Here is a 15,834-nt window from a genome sequence, read left to right on the forward strand (position 1 = left end):
TATTGTTCCCACCCATGAATATTATTGCACCACCCAGAGTGTACGGGCAGCATAACACTAGAGCTCAGACTCTAATGCCAGAAATAACGGTGCCTGGAAAGTAATGGCACTTACACAGCTCTATGCATATAACAGGTCACATAGCAATGTAACATCATTACATAGCAATAGCAGCCCTGGAAATGCATAGATAGAAGAGTTTGCAACATATAACTCGAGTCACACCACCCTTTTTCTCTCATCCAATAAAATCGATCAGATTATGCTAATCTCACTCTGATCAGCGTTTGATCAGAGTGTGCTCCGATTTTCTCAGATATGGAGAATTAAAGCGCCGCTCCAGCAGGTTTTATTTATTGCACCACTGGAGTGCTGGCTCTCATTGACAACTTGTGATGTAGTTTCTGACTTCCGGCCGGTCAGACGCTTCTGTCACAAGATGGCATCGAAAAACAGTGAAATCGCCGGAAGGTGAGTATATGACCAGGGGCAGGGGACTTGTATTTAAAGCGCCATTTCAGCGGCGAAAAAAAAAACGCTGGAGTGGCGCCTTAAAAAAATAAATCCGTGAAAATCGGAGTGCACTCGCATGTCATCTAAATGCCGTCCAATGTTTTCTAGACATGAATGAACTTGTGTATGCTGCGAAAATCGAACATATGCACAGCTCCGTAAGATAACATGGGGATGAGTGCTATCCATGAAAACAATAGATACCACTCATCCGGTTGTTATGGTCGTGTGCACGAGCCCTAATAGTGAGACTGCAATGTCAGGGGGGCACGAACAAGCCGATACAGGGCAACAAACTGAACCTTCTCCCCTGGTTCACTTTGCTAATGCTAATCATGGGAATGCCCATATAACAGCACCAGTCACAAGTGTGCCCAGGTATTAGTTTCCAACCTTGTGTTGTCTTATCAGAGACAGTAAGGTCAGCCATGGTGGTGCTAAGGGCTACTGTTATATATAGTAGATCCTTAGCAGCATTGCTAGCTATAGCCGCGTCCATGTTATAGTAAGCAATTGTATTATGGTAGTATTAGGATTCAGCGAAATGGTAATAAGGAGAGGAGGCCATGTCAAACTTAGTAAATTAATTCATTGGTGAGAAAGCTGCAGATCTAATGAGGGTCTCACAAAGTATGGACCCACCTAGCATCAGGGACGGACATATTGGTGCAGCCACACATGGGTCCAATACCTAAGGGCGTCACTTCCACCCTCAACGCTGTCACCAGCTTCCATCACAAACACATTATTGGACTGCAAAGGGCCCATATATGTTTTTGCACAGGGGTCCTCTACTGTTATTGTCCGCCCCTGTCTACAATAGACAGTAGTCTACATCCTGGAACATAGGTAAGAACAGGACTCCGCTACATATAAACACAAGGATGTTACTCAAAATGGAGGCTATCTTTATTCTACCAGCTATGAGTATTTCTGTTATCGAGTTGGTCTCATAATAACTTAGCTAAATATCTGACTAATACTAAGCTACTGGCACACAGGGCCTCATTTATGTAAAGTGTCTAACAGGAACATTGGCTTTGTTGCCCATAGCAACCAATCACAGTGCAGCTTTCAGTTTCCAAACTGATCTGGTAACATGAAAGCTTCTCTGTGATTTGTTGCTATGGGTAACAAAGACAGTTTTCCATTTACAGAGAAAAAAAGAGAAAGGGAGCGCTCTTTATGTGAAATCGAAGAGCGATTGGGGAGGTGATAGGATGTGAGCCGCTCACCTGCCAGAGTTCTGTGCCGCACAACTCTGATATGCGTGTGAGACCAAACAATGGAAGGCTGCTGCTCTGGCTGCTGTAATCACACCTGTTATGATTAGGTAACCGAGGAGGATAGCAGGGGAATAGGTGAGGCAACCGGATAACCAAAGAGGTTGGTAACTTAGCAGATTGCAGACCCCTAAACTGACATCACAACTAGAATTAGCTGTGGGATGTACCAACGATGCCCTAGACGCCTCAGCACAGCCAAAGAATTAACTAAGCCTAAAGAGAGAAAGGGGGAAACTAAACTGCCCCGGAGCAGAACCCCAAAGGAATAGATAGCCCCCGAACATATATTGCCGGTGAGACAAGATGAGGCACAAAACACAGGCAGAAAATAGAGTAAGCAAATGATGGGGCCCAAACTGTCTGGGTAGAACAGGACAGGAAAGGATACTGTCTGCAATCACGCAAAAAAACCCTAAGAAAAAATCCAACACGTCTGATATGCAAAAATACTGAGGCCACACGACCTCTCCCCCACTAAATCAGAACTCTGGTGTTAACTGGACGCAAAACAAAAGATACTGATATAACAGGGGATTATAAATACTGCAAAGACTGACATGAGCTGTGGCAAATGAAACAGAGTCCAACACAGGTCCCAGCAGGGAACAAGGCTGAACTCACACCAGCAGAGCAAAAATAAGAGAAAAGCAAAAAATAGATCAAATGAAAAAAGATTCAAGCAGACAAATAACTTATCTGAAAGATGCAGGACAAAGCAGGAGGCAAGCAGACTTCCAAAATGCTCAGGAAGAAAACCAAATCACCAGCAACAACTGAGGGAAGGTTGCTCACTTAAATCTCTCCAGTCTGTAACACCTGACCTCCAATCATCCTCCTCAGGTGATTGACTTCTGTCAGCCAGACCAGCTCCATTACCAGCTGCAACCACCAGAGGGAACCCAAACTCAGAAGCCAGGTCAAAAGTGTTCACAACACACACCCAACAGGTGGCGAGAAAGATCGAGGTGGTAGAGATGAAGTGGTGGCAGTGTGCAGATGCTGCCGAGGATGTCACAATGAACCAGATGTTGAAGAAACAAATTTGTTTTAAAAGCAATGCGTTTCGGGTAACCGCCCGGATACTACCACCGTCTCGTCTCTTCAACCTCAGTTTTCCATTGAGACACTACTGGAATACTGAAAAAACTATAGGGCAGATTTATCAAAAAAGATTTATTGCTTTTTACCATGATTTAGAGGCCTCCCTTCTACACCTTCCTATCTTCCTACATTACTGTCTTTTTGCGATATGGACATTTATTATTTATCTACACTTTTATTTTTGCTGCTATTTTTGTTACACAGTTTGTGTATTGGACCAAAACGTTTTCCGTTATTGAACTAATTGAACTGTAAAATTAATAAAAAGTGTCACAGCAATGAGCACCATACTGAATGCCAGATTCCTCCTCTACCATAAATGGGTCAGGACCCTACATGAACCCTTTTGCCCAGGAGTGCCGAAGTCATCACGAGAGTTACTAAAAATTAAGACTTTGTGTTATCTGAATTTCCATCAAAGTGTCTACTGTTATCACAGAAATCATCAGAGGTAAAGATTAATGAGACAAGGATGTAAAATCACTGGTGATATGTACATGGAAAAACAATAAAACTAAGAGGTTAAAGTTTGTGGTATAATTACTTTTTTCCAGACAGTCAGCAACCTTCACATGACAGTCAGCGATCCAGGAAAATAAGAGTAACCCAACCTGCAATATACGGGATCATTCATTCATAACTCTGCACTCACAAGTTCATGTTGAAGAACAGGTTTTTCCAGCACTGTGTATTTTACTGCAAGCGTCGGTGCACTGCCAGCATTCACTGTAGACATACTGTATATACAATATATACTCTATGTATCGTAGCTTTATGTTTGATATTGTTCTTTTTACCAGGGGGAGGCATTTGGTGATAGGGCTACATTTTTGGGGTTTCATTTACAATAAAGGGAAACTGTCAAGAGGATTTACTACTCTAAGGTATTAGGACTAGAGAGGAGAGGATCGATCAGGGGAAAATTGAGCTCAAGTCAAATTTCCTGGAATTCTCGGTTTTATGCCAATTTGAACACTTAGAGATTTGATGCGCAGTTCGCAAAACAAAAACTTGCCCGGCACCATTTCCCACACTGCTGAAGCATCAGAGAGCGGGCTATTTGCATTGCCATGTGGGCCCCCCTAGAATACCCTGCAGGTATGACATCTATGATTATTATACCCTGCACAGTGGTGGTCAATGCCTGGGACATCAGTGATCAGCGGTTCCCAGTAAAGTACAGTTTGTATGGCAGAGTCACTTTCCATCTCCAGAGTTACTGGGTAAATCTCACTTCTGTAGAGTGTAAGCTCTTATAGTCAATAGGGTCCTCTCTCTCCTGTAGAGTGTAAGCTCTTATGCTCAGCAGGGTCCTCTCTCATGTAGAGTGTAAGCGCTTATTGTCAGCAGGGTCCTCTCTCTCCTGTAGAATGTAAGCGCTTATGCTCTGCAGGGTCCTCACTCTCTCATGTAAAGTGTAAGCTCTTAAGGTCAGCAGGGTCCTCTCTCTCCTGTAGAGTGTAAGAGCTTATGCTCAGCAGGATCCTCTCTCTCTCCTGTAGATTGTAAGCTCTTATGGTCGGCAGGGTCCACTCTCTCCTGTAAAGTGTAAGCTGTTATGGACAGCAGGGTTCTCTCTCTCTCCTGTAGAGTGTAAGATCTTATGGTTAGAAGGGTCCTCTCTCTCCTGTAAAGTGTAAGCTCTTGTGGTCAGCAGGATCCTCTCTCTCTCCTGTACACTGTAAACTCTTATGGTCAGCAGGGTTCTCTCTCTCTCTCCTGTAGAGTATAAGCTTTTATAGTCAGCACGGTCGTCTCTCTCTCTTACCTGTAGAGTGTAAGCTCTTGTGCTCAGCAGGGTTCTCTCCCTACTGTAGAGTGTAAGCTCTTATGGTCAGCAGGGTCCTCTCTCCTGTAGAGTGTAAGCTCTTATGGTCAGCACTAAAATAAAAAATGGCTGACATCTAACAAAATTTCAAAAAGCATCACAGAAAAAGATACAGCCTCACCAACACCAAGTATTTTGCACCTGCCCTGCCCCAGCCTTTATCATGGGGGTCTGCTGCATTGCATTGGCAATCTGATCTGGTGTTGGTAAGGCTGTATCTTTTTCTGTATATCATTCCATATATTTCCTGTTAACTGAGCGTGCATGTGTGTATATATACACAGTTACACACTATACACACAAGACTGGAAATATATAGACTGATATATGAATATTGTCTGTTTATTTATATATATATATATTATATATATATATATCTATCTATAATATAACCGGCTAAGCGTCACTCTGTTCGAAGCCTTTATAGACTGCGCAAGCGCAACGTGCCTGCGCAGTCTGGCTCCAGACAGAATGAGGCAGCGCGGTGAGGAGTGTGTATGGCGTCGGAGATGGCAGTACGCATACACACTGCATACCGCTATGTCCGGCGCCATACTTACCTGACCAGGAGGAGCGTTGCCGCAGTGCTTCTTTTCGGCCGGAGACCGGGGCAGGAGTGCGGCCAGAATCGCGCATGCGCATAGCGCGATCCGGCGCCATTTTACTGAAGACACATTTGCAGTGTATCTTCAGCAATATGGCGCCAGACAGCACTATGGGCATGCGCGTACTCCGGCGCCAGACTCCTTCCCCGGCCTCCAGTAGAACGTGGCAGGCAGTGCTGGAGCACAGGGAAGAAGGGTGAGTATTTATTTATTTTTTTTGTATGTGTGTAGTTTAATAGGGGTGAGGGGGACCATACATATTCAGGATAAGGGTGGGTGAGGGGACCATGCATACCAGGATAAGGGGTGAGGGGACCACGCATACCATGAAAGGAAGGTGAGGGGACCACGCATACCACGAAAGGAGGGTGAGGGGACCATGCATACCAGGATTGGGGGGTGAGGGTGTGGGAGGAACGGCCCCCGTCGAGTGTCCGGACCGGAACCAAGGGAGCCGTCATCTGGGTTCCGGGGGAAACTGTCCCCGGGGAACAGAATTCGGGGATGGACCGCTCTGACAGACAAATGGGCTGGGGGAGGGACTAGTATAAAGGAGGCGGGGAATTCCCCGGACGATGAGTCAGCAGACCGGGACAGAGACTGCAGGAGAGCGTGGGAGCGACTGGAAGCTAGAGCGACCCACCAGTGCCAGAGAGGACACTCACCGAGGATTCCAGAGGGACGGTGCCAAGGTGACCGGCCGAGACTTGCTGCCCCGCTCCAACCCGCTGCCACTGCGGCCTCAGTTCAACCCGCAGCCGCTGCCGCCTCTTCTCAGCCCGCGGCTGTAGCCTACCCGTGGTCACCCGCGGCCATCTCCCCTCAGCCTGCGGGTTCCCTGCCACCCGCCGCCGCCCCACTCTCGCCCGTGGCCGCTGCAAGTACCGTGCCGTCGGCGGCCACTACTGTCCCGCTCCGGTCCGCAGCAGGGGCCGGGCCTCTGCTGACCGCGGACTCCCCGTCGCAGCCACTAGCTGCACAGGTGACCTGTCATTCGCCACCACCCATCGCTACCGCTTGCCCCAGGCCGGGGCCTGCGGCCCACCCGTCCAAGGACTCTGCCGGGGCCTGTGGGGCTCCAGTGTCACCAGCGCGGCGGTGGGCGCGAAGACTCTGTCAACGCCTCAGCAGCTGGGCCCAGCAACTACTACGCCGAAAGACCACCAACCCGAACGGCGAGGGACGTCTGGACAGCTAAGTTGACTTTACAATTAAGGACCCGTAGTCGGCCATACCGCGGCCCTATAGTGACTGGCTATTGCCGGAAGTAGTCGTGTTCTACCTACTTGTGTTTGCTTGTCTATAGCCCCTGCGCGGGCAACCCATGTTACCCCTGTTGGCGATCAGGCCGAGACTGAGGAAAGTTCCCTCTAGTCTTATAAACGTTATTTTAGAAAGCACCAAATTGTCTCGCGACTCGTCACTGCATCCTGCGTACCTGCAAAGACCACAAGGGGACCATGCATACCAGGATAGGGGGATGAGGGGACCATGCATACCACGAAAGGGGGGTGAGGGGACCATGCATACCACGAAAGGGGGGGTGAGGGGACCATGCATGCAATGAAAGGGGGGTGAGGGGACCATGCATACCAGGATTGGGGGGTGAGGGGACCATGCATACCACGAAAGGGGGGTGAGGGGACCATGCATACCACGAAAGGAGGGAGAGGGGACCATGCATACCAGGATTGGGGGGCATGGGGACCATGCATATCAGGATAAGGGGGGTGAGGGGACCATGCATACCACGAAAGGGGGGTGAGGGGACCATGCATACCACGAAAGGGGGGTGAGGGGACCAAGCATACCACGAAAGGAGGGTGAAGGGACCACGCATACCACGAGAGGGGGGTGAGGGGACCATGCATACCACGAAAAGGGGGGTGAGGGGACCATTTATACCAGGATTGGGGGCGAGGGGACCATGCATACCAGGATTGGGAGGTAAGGGTTAGCATGCATACCAGGATTGGGGGGTGAGGGGACAATGCATACCAGGATAGGGGGGTGAGAGGACCATGCATACCAGGATAGGGGGGGTGAGAGGACCATGCATACCAGGATAGGGAGGGGTGAGGGGACCATGCATACCAGGATGGGGGGTGAGAGGACCATGCATACCAGGATAGGGGGGTGAGAGGGCCATGCATACCACGAAAGGGGGGTGAGGGGACCATGGATACCACGAAAGGAGGGTGAGGGGACCATGCATACCAGGATTGGGGGGTGAGGGGACCATGCATACCATGAAAGGGGGGTGAGGGGACAATGCATACCACGAAAGGGGGGTGAGGAGACCACGCATACCACAAAAGGCGGGTGAGGGGACCATGCATACCAGGATTGGGGGTGAGGGGACCATGCATACCACGAAAGGAGGGTGAGGGGACCATGCATACCAGGATTGGGAGGTAAGGGTTAGCATGCATACCAGGATTGGGGGGTGAGGGGACAATGCATACCAGGATAGGGGGGTGAGAGGACCATGCATACCAGGATAGGGGGGGTGAGAGAACCATGCATACCAGGATAGGGAGGGGTGAGGGGACCACGCATACCACGAAAGGGGAGTGAGGGGACCATGCATACCATGAAAAGGGGGTGAGGGGACCACGTATACCAGGATTGGGGGGCGAGGGGACCATGCATACCAGGATTGGGGGGGTAAGGGGTAGCATACATACCAGGATTGGGGGGTGAGGGGACCATGCATACCAGGATGTTGGGGTGAGAGGACCATGCATACCAGGCTAGGGGGGTGAGAGGACCATGCATACCAGGATAGGGAGGGGTGAGAGGATCATGCATTCCAGGATAGGGGGGGTGAGAGGACCATGCATACCAGGATAGGGGGGTGAGAGAGCCATGCATACCAAGATAGGGGGGGAGAGGGGACTATGCATACCACGAAAGGGGGTGAGGGGACCATGCATACCATGAAAAGGGGGGTGAGGGGACCATGCATACCAGGATTGGGGGGTGAAAGGATCATGCATACCAGGATAGGGGGGTGACAGGACCATGCATACCAGGATAGGGGGGTGAGAGGACCATGCATACCAGGATAGGGGGGTGAGAGGACCATGCATACCACGAAAGGGGGGTGAGGGGACCATGCATATTAGGATTGGGGGTGAGGGGACCATGGATACCAGGATTGGGAGGTGAGAGGACCATGCATACGAGGATAGGGGGGATGAGGGGACCATGCATACCAGGATGAGAAATAAGATGCCATGCTTACCAGGATTGGGGGGGTGAAGGTACCATGCATACCAAGATAGGGATGAGGGGTGCCATGCACACCAGGATAGGAAGAGGGCAGCACATACCAGGATGGGAGACCATACCAATAAAAATGCCCGCCACCTGGGCATAGAACGGGTTCATAGCTAGTATATATATATATATATATATATATGTATATATATATATATACACACATACACATACATAGTAAACTGGCAATATATAGAATAATATATATATATATAATGTGAGTATGTGTGTGTGCTGTATAGAGATACACACATATATTTGTCATTCTATATATTTTCAATCTTGTGTGTATTGTGTGAATGTATACACACATGCATAACCGTGTGTGCTTGGGTATATATATATATATACATACTGTATATATGTATATTATATATATAATATATAAAGCTCAATGTATGTATGTATGTATGTATGTATGTGTGTATGTCTGGGATTGGCATCACACGTCTGGACCCCGAGAGCATCGTAGGCTATGTTGTGAGGCGAAATTTTAACCCCGCGCGTTCTAATTAACCAAACAATTTTTTCCTATTTTTTTATCATTTCTATGGTGTTATCGTCCTTCTGTAAAGCTGGAAATAACACAATTTATTACAGTACCAACACAGACCACCCTCTGACACAGACTGCAGGGGGAGCCCAGTATCGCACAGGATAGGATTAGATACACGGCTCATCAGTCAGTATCACACAGGATAGGATTAGATACACAGCTCAGCAGACGGTATCACACAGGATAGGATTAGATACACTGCTCAGCAGTCAGTATCACACAGGATAGGATTAGATACACGGCTCAGCAGTCAGTATCACACAGGAGAGGATTAGACACACGGCTCAGCAGTCAGTATCACACAGGATAGGAATAGATACACAGCTCAGCAGTCAGTATCACACAGGAGAGGATTAGACACACGGCTCAGCAGTCAGTATCACACAGGAGAGGATTAGGTACACGGCTCAGCAGTCAGTATCACACAGGATAGGGTTAGATACACGGCTCAGCAGACAGTATCACACAGGATAGGATTAGATACACGGCTGAGCAGACAGTATCACTCAGGATAGGATTAGATACACGGCTCAGCAGTCAGTATCACACAGGATAGGATTAGATACACAGCTCAGCAGACAGTATCACACAGGATAGGATTAGATACACAGCTCAGCACACAGTATAACACAGAATAGGATTAGATACATGGCTCTGCAGTCAGTATTACACAGGATAGGATTAGATACACGGCTCAGCAGTTAGTATCACACAGGATAGGGTTAGATACACGGCTCAGCAGACGGTATCACACAGGATAGGATTAGCTACACTGCTTAGCAGTCAGTATCACACAGGATAGGATTAGATACATGGCTGAGCAGAAAGTATCACACAGGAGAGGATTAGGTACACAGCTCAGCAGTCAGTATCACACAGGAGAGGATTAGGTACACAGCTCAGCAGACATTATCACACAGGATAGGGTTAGATACACAGATACACATGTTGTTTATCAAAAGGCTCTTGAATGAGTTGAAAATAAAATACTATCAATACTTGGGTAATTGTTTAGTTAATTTGTGTTGCAAATCTGGAGTGTTGAATATATGACGTGAAATGTTTTTATGTGCAATATAATCATTATAATTTGTTATAACTAACCACAGTTGGTTACTATGCCCAGGCAACATCGGGCTCTTCAGCTAGTATATATATAATAACCATTTCTTTTATTTGGAATTATGACCATCACTGATCAGATGGCCAATAAGTGTCAACACTGCATAGCAATTAATGTGAATGAGCTTAATTCTATAAATTCTATATGATTCATTTTTTTCCATGAAGTTGTGAAACGTTTTAGGTGAACCTTCCCTTTAGTGTCACTATAGGCAGGCAGGGAAGGTGGAGACTAGAGAGTAAAGGTGAAGTAGACATAAACCTGTCAGAGGAGTGGAATAAAGGGAGGCTTTGGGCGTTGTAGGAGGAGGGGCTTCTGCTGGAGTCAGTCTTATATACCCTGCTGGGTGCAGCTCCCACTCCAGTCCCTCAGCCTGTACTCTCAGCACCAAGGACAGCAGCTTCCCACCGCAGCACATCACACTATGGCAGAGACTCACCTCCAAGGAGTGGAAATCTCAGGCACACAGTTCCTGGAAATCTGGCATCATTATGATAAAGATGGTGAATATCTTCTACTCTTTACATGATATCCTCCTCTGCCTTTCTAACCCTTTCACTGCCAGAGTGATCCAGTGCCCTGGCAAAGAAAAGGTTAAGGCTCTTTTTCTTCTTCTTGCTGTCATTTCCAGGCTGACTTCTGCTTACTGGACTAATAACATCTAGTTATTTTTTTTTCTTCTATCCCTCTCAGTGCACTGGAGAGGATTTCATTGTGTGTTGGTATCTGTTTGCAGGCAATGGGTTCATTGAAGGGAAAGAGCTGCAGAACTTTATTCAGGAGCTCCAGCAAGCCAGGAAGAAAGCTGGACTGGTATGTGTCTGCATAACATGCATTACTGAAATGTGGATCCTTCCTTCTGATTAGTCTTTCAGGAATGTTATAAAGTGTGATAGCACACAGAGATGGCAGGAGCAGCAGATGCCTAATGTCACCCTCCAAAACTGGCAAAATCGATTTAAGTTTAACTGCAGGATCTACTTAAAGTATCACTTATCACTAGACTCATCCTCCAGAGCCTGGTGCTGGTGGAGGTGACACAGGAGCAGGAGGTTTATTATCTCCAGCCTGGAAATGTAATGATCTGGTGTAAAAAAAAAAAGGAGTCTGCTCTGAAATGATTATTAGTTGGCATCCAAGGACACTCACTGGTGATAATATTTCTTTATTTTAATTACTGACTGTAGACACAGATACTATTAGGAGGAGGACGGCTCCGGAGCCTGATCCCTGTGACATGGGGTATTTTTAGCTGTGGCTTTTGATGCATTGTAAATCTGCAGAGAGAATGGCAGGACTGTCAGGACCGCTCTGTGCCCCGATGTCACCCAGGTGTCTATGGGCGAGATGCAATGTTACATTAACGTATTAGGATAATTACGGTAGCTCTTATTAACAATATATTTTATTAACCTTATTTTATTTCGCTTGGGATAATTGTTTTGATTCACTTTGTAGGTTTAAGCAGATTTAGTCATTATTATTAAATTAATTACATTATATGTTGTTAACTGATATAGATAGATAGATAGATAGATAGATAGATAGATAGATAGATAGATAGATAGATAGATAGATAGAAAAAGAAAGAAAGAAAGAAAGAGAAAAAAAAGAAAGAAAGAAAGAAAGAAAAAGAAAAAAAGAAAGAAAGATATGTGATATAGAACTAGATACATAGAAGAAAACTAGTATTGAATATTGGGTGGAAAGCAATGAGCACCAATTAGATGTGTCAATAAAGTACTCCCACTTGTTTGCACATTGTAATCGTACTGCTGCCTGCATTTTAGATTGATAGATGGTTAATATACGGTAGATAGATGATAGATAGATAATATAGATAAATAATATAGATAGTAGATAGATAATATAGATAGATAACATAGATAATAGATAGATAGGTAAATGAGATAGATAGATATGGGATAGATAGATAGATAGATAGATAGATAGATAGATAGATAGATAGATAGATAGATAGATAGATATGGGATAAATAGGTAGGGGATAGATAGATAGATAGATAGATAGATATGGGATAGATAGAGGATAGATAGATAGATAGATAGATAGATAGATAGATAGATAGATAGATAGATAGATATGGGATAGATAGATAGATAGATAGAGGATAGATAGATAGATAGATAGATAGATAGATAGATAGGGGATAGATAGACAGAGAGATAGATAGATAGATAGATAGATAGATAGATAGATAGATAGATGTGGATAAGTTCTGAAAGAGAGAGAGATGTTATAAATGATAGAAAATGTAACATTTTATCAGGCAGTGTTTGTTTCCAGAGCCTTTTATTTGATAGAAGTTGAAATCTGTCGTGAAAACATTCTCCATTCTTTCCTTTATCATTATGTGATCTTGGGACTTGCTGCTGGGGGAAGACAATATTTAGTTCTTGCGTTGTTCTACAGGTTGGCGTGCCTTCATACAGAATCGCAGGTGTCCTCTGCCAGTTGAGCCCTCTGTATACTTATGTATAAATACAAAATTCCTCCTGTCTGCTGCAGTGTCAATGAGATTATCACTTAGAAGGGCATGGGAGGCTCCACAGTAGCATATAGTAATAATAAAACTAGAAATTCTCAATTACTGTGTTTCAGTAGACATGATTTACTTATAACCCATGTAATACAACATTTAGAAATAACGGACATATATTAACATTGTCATGTTTCTCGTTTTCTATCTCTTCTCCTGGGAGTTCCACCAAATATTAAAAGGAATATTTGTAAGGAAAGTCCTCAAACTTCTGCAAAATCATTTTGTGTAGGTCACGTGAAGGATTTTGAACGTCGAGGACCTTAAATTTAGATTCTAGGATTGCGCTTCACTGATACATATAGATCACACATATCCAAGTACCAGATATGTAGATGGTTGACCTTGGTTTTCAGGGTGTTCAGTCTTTATTCTTTAGGCTTCCTTATTAGCATGTTTTTGCTTATTTCTTCACTTGTTGGGGATCCATTGTAGATTAACTTTATTTAAAGCTGACTAGTAAAAAGGAATTGGGAGCCTTTTTTCTTTAGGAGTATAATTCAGTGGTCTATTTCTGGTCATTAACCTTTCTAATCTCCTGATCCTCTCACTTGTTCTTTCTTTACCTGTTCGTCTTTGATGAGGATCAAATAATCTATTCATCAAGAAGTCTTTCTTATTTTATCACACTATCCTGTTTTCTTCTTGTACTATTTCCTTCCAGTCTTTTACTTTTCCCTTCCCCATTTCTTTCCTACCCCATTCTACTCAATATATTCCTCTTCCAGTTTTCGATTCCTCTGTCTTGTCTTTCATTTTTTATTTTCCATCTCTTCTTTTCTTTTTCATCTTCTCATTTATCCTTCTTCTTTCCCTTACATACTATACTCTCCACTCTCTTAGCCATATTGTAGTCTCATCTCCACCCTACCTTCCTCTTATTTGTCCTTCCTTCGATTTATTCCCCTTTCCCTATGCATCCCTCTGTCTTCCAGCCCATCTCTTTTCTTCTCTCCCTTTCGTTTCCCACAGGTATCTCCCTTATGATTCCCACTGCTCTCCTTTTCCTTATCTCTACTTTCCTTCTATTATCTCTTCATTTCTTTACCGTCTCTCCTCTCCTTTTCCTTCCACTCCCATCAATCCTCTTTACTATGTTATCTCCATCCCCTTTCTTCTCCCAACCTTCCTTCTTTAACCTCCTCGTTAATGTATTTTCCAATTTTTTATTTCCTATGTCCTGTCCCATTTCCACTCTGCTTTCTACTTCTGTCTTTTAATTGTATCCTGTTCTCCATTTGCCGTCTGTTTTTCCAGTTGGTGCTTCCTCTCCACGCCTTTCCTTCATTATGTTTCCCATTCCTTCTTCATTCACCACTCTACATTCATCCATTCTAGTTCTCTATGTTCATCCTTCTTTTTTATCTTGCCATTCCTTCCCTGTAATTTCTCCTTTCATCTCTATACTATGTTTTTTCTCATTTTTTTCCTACCTTTGACCCCATTCCTCATTTTTCCACTGCTGCATCCATCATCACATATTCATCGTAAACTGTCATTCAGCATTTAGATAAGAGTCCAATACAATGACCACAAAACAATTTCACACATTATCTGGTAACTATAACCGGTGTCCTAATTGGAAATTAATGAGATGTTTATGCAATAACTGAATATACTGAATCTAGCATCTCATAACAAATAATCCACAACGAAATGAATGTTAAATCGGCAGTGCAAAAATACAGAATACAAGGAAGAACTGTGGCTCGTTTCCATCATCTTATGAGAACCCACATGACTATCCATCTCATTTTGATATCTTCTGCTCTCTACATGTCTCATACAATTGTTCCTACACTTAGAATTCCTTCAGACCTTTGGCCGCTACAGGAGGGAATCTTGAGCTCTCGCCTATCCATGAATTACTATTATTTTATCTTCATGGTTTGGCTTTGACAATTTTATGACCTTGTAGAAGGAAAGTTTGCTGCATTGAAAGTTTCTTGGCAATTTCTCTTATAAATTGAAAAACCCAAAATACAGTCACAATCCTGCAATACTTTTCTAAACCAGTCTAAAAATGGACTGCCCAGAGGCGGACTGAAAATGCTCCGTAAAGATCACAACCCCAATATTAAGCTTGATAGCCGATGCCATTATATACTTGACTTCAGTTAAAAATTATAATATACATGTAAATACAGGTATGAAATAAAGGAGGTCATCACCTGCTATTATCCCGGTCATGTGTCCAGGATCTGAGTAAAACCATTCTGGCTTTATTTTGAAAGATACAAGAATAGAATAAAACAGCTTCACCGCTGACACATTTCAAGCTGTATAATAAGGGTAACTAGTAAAGATAAGTGAATCAATTCTAAACAAATCAAATTACCTAGAAATCTCCCACAAAATTTTGACTTGTGCAAATCCAAATTTTGAGGGATTTGACTTGCACAATTGCTGGCTGCCATTTTGTCATATTCTAAGAGCTGGGAAAGCGTTAAAAAGGTCTGCCACTACTACTCGTATTTATTTTTCCAATGGACTCCTCGTCCTTCTTCTATGGTCCTTCGCTCTGGGTTTTCGAGAGGCACTGCCGCGACTGACAAGACCCTAACAGTCACATTGGTCACGATGCTTGTTAATGATGTTCATAGCATCCCATTTGACTATGTTGGGCACAGCACATATCATTGATGGTCTCATGCCCCATGTGACTGCAGGAATCTACATAGCTGTAGCAACTATCGGAAACCTGGAGCACAATCTCCCACTTAAATTAGGTTAAACTGTAAGAATCGAATTTCAGGAGAGTTGATCATCTATAGAGAATAAATAATCGTAAACTTAAGAACTGAGTAACAGGCAGGACTTTGCTTATTTTTCCTATAGGACTAAGAACTTACAGGCAGGTAGTTGCTAACTATCTGCCTGTTCTGCCCAGTGACTATACCTTCCAACTCAGATCAGTCACAAACAGCTCCCGCTGGCTATTCTGTTGCTTAATTTGGCCTTAAGTCAACAGAGCAGCTGT

At 44.4% G+C, this 15,834-nt stretch overlaps 1 protein-coding gene across 1 annotated transcript in view; it reads left to right on the forward strand.

The window, feature by feature from the left end:
* The first annotated feature begins 10,667 nt into the window (after window positions 1–10,667).
* CALB1 (calbindin 1) overlaps window positions 10,668–15,834 on the forward strand; it is a 90,369-nt gene continuing 85,202 nt past the window's right edge. The window contains exons 1-2 of the mRNA XM_073550520.1: window positions 10,668–10,797; window positions 11,031–11,107. Of these exons, the coding sequence (XP_073406621.1) occupies window positions 10,719–10,797; window positions 11,031–11,107 (156 nt within the window). The 5' untranslated portion in view covers window positions 10,668–10,718. The remainder of the gene's footprint in view (window positions 10,798–11,030; window positions 11,108–15,834) is intronic.

This window comes from Dendrobates tinctorius, unplaced genomic scaffold (assembly GCF_039654945.1).
Source record: "Dendrobates tinctorius isolate UK_male_01 unplaced genomic scaffold, ASM3965494v1 ptg000165l, whole genome shotgun sequence".
NCBI classification, from domain to species: domain Eukaryota; kingdom Metazoa; phylum Chordata; class Amphibia; order Anura; family Dendrobatidae; genus Dendrobates; species Dendrobates tinctorius.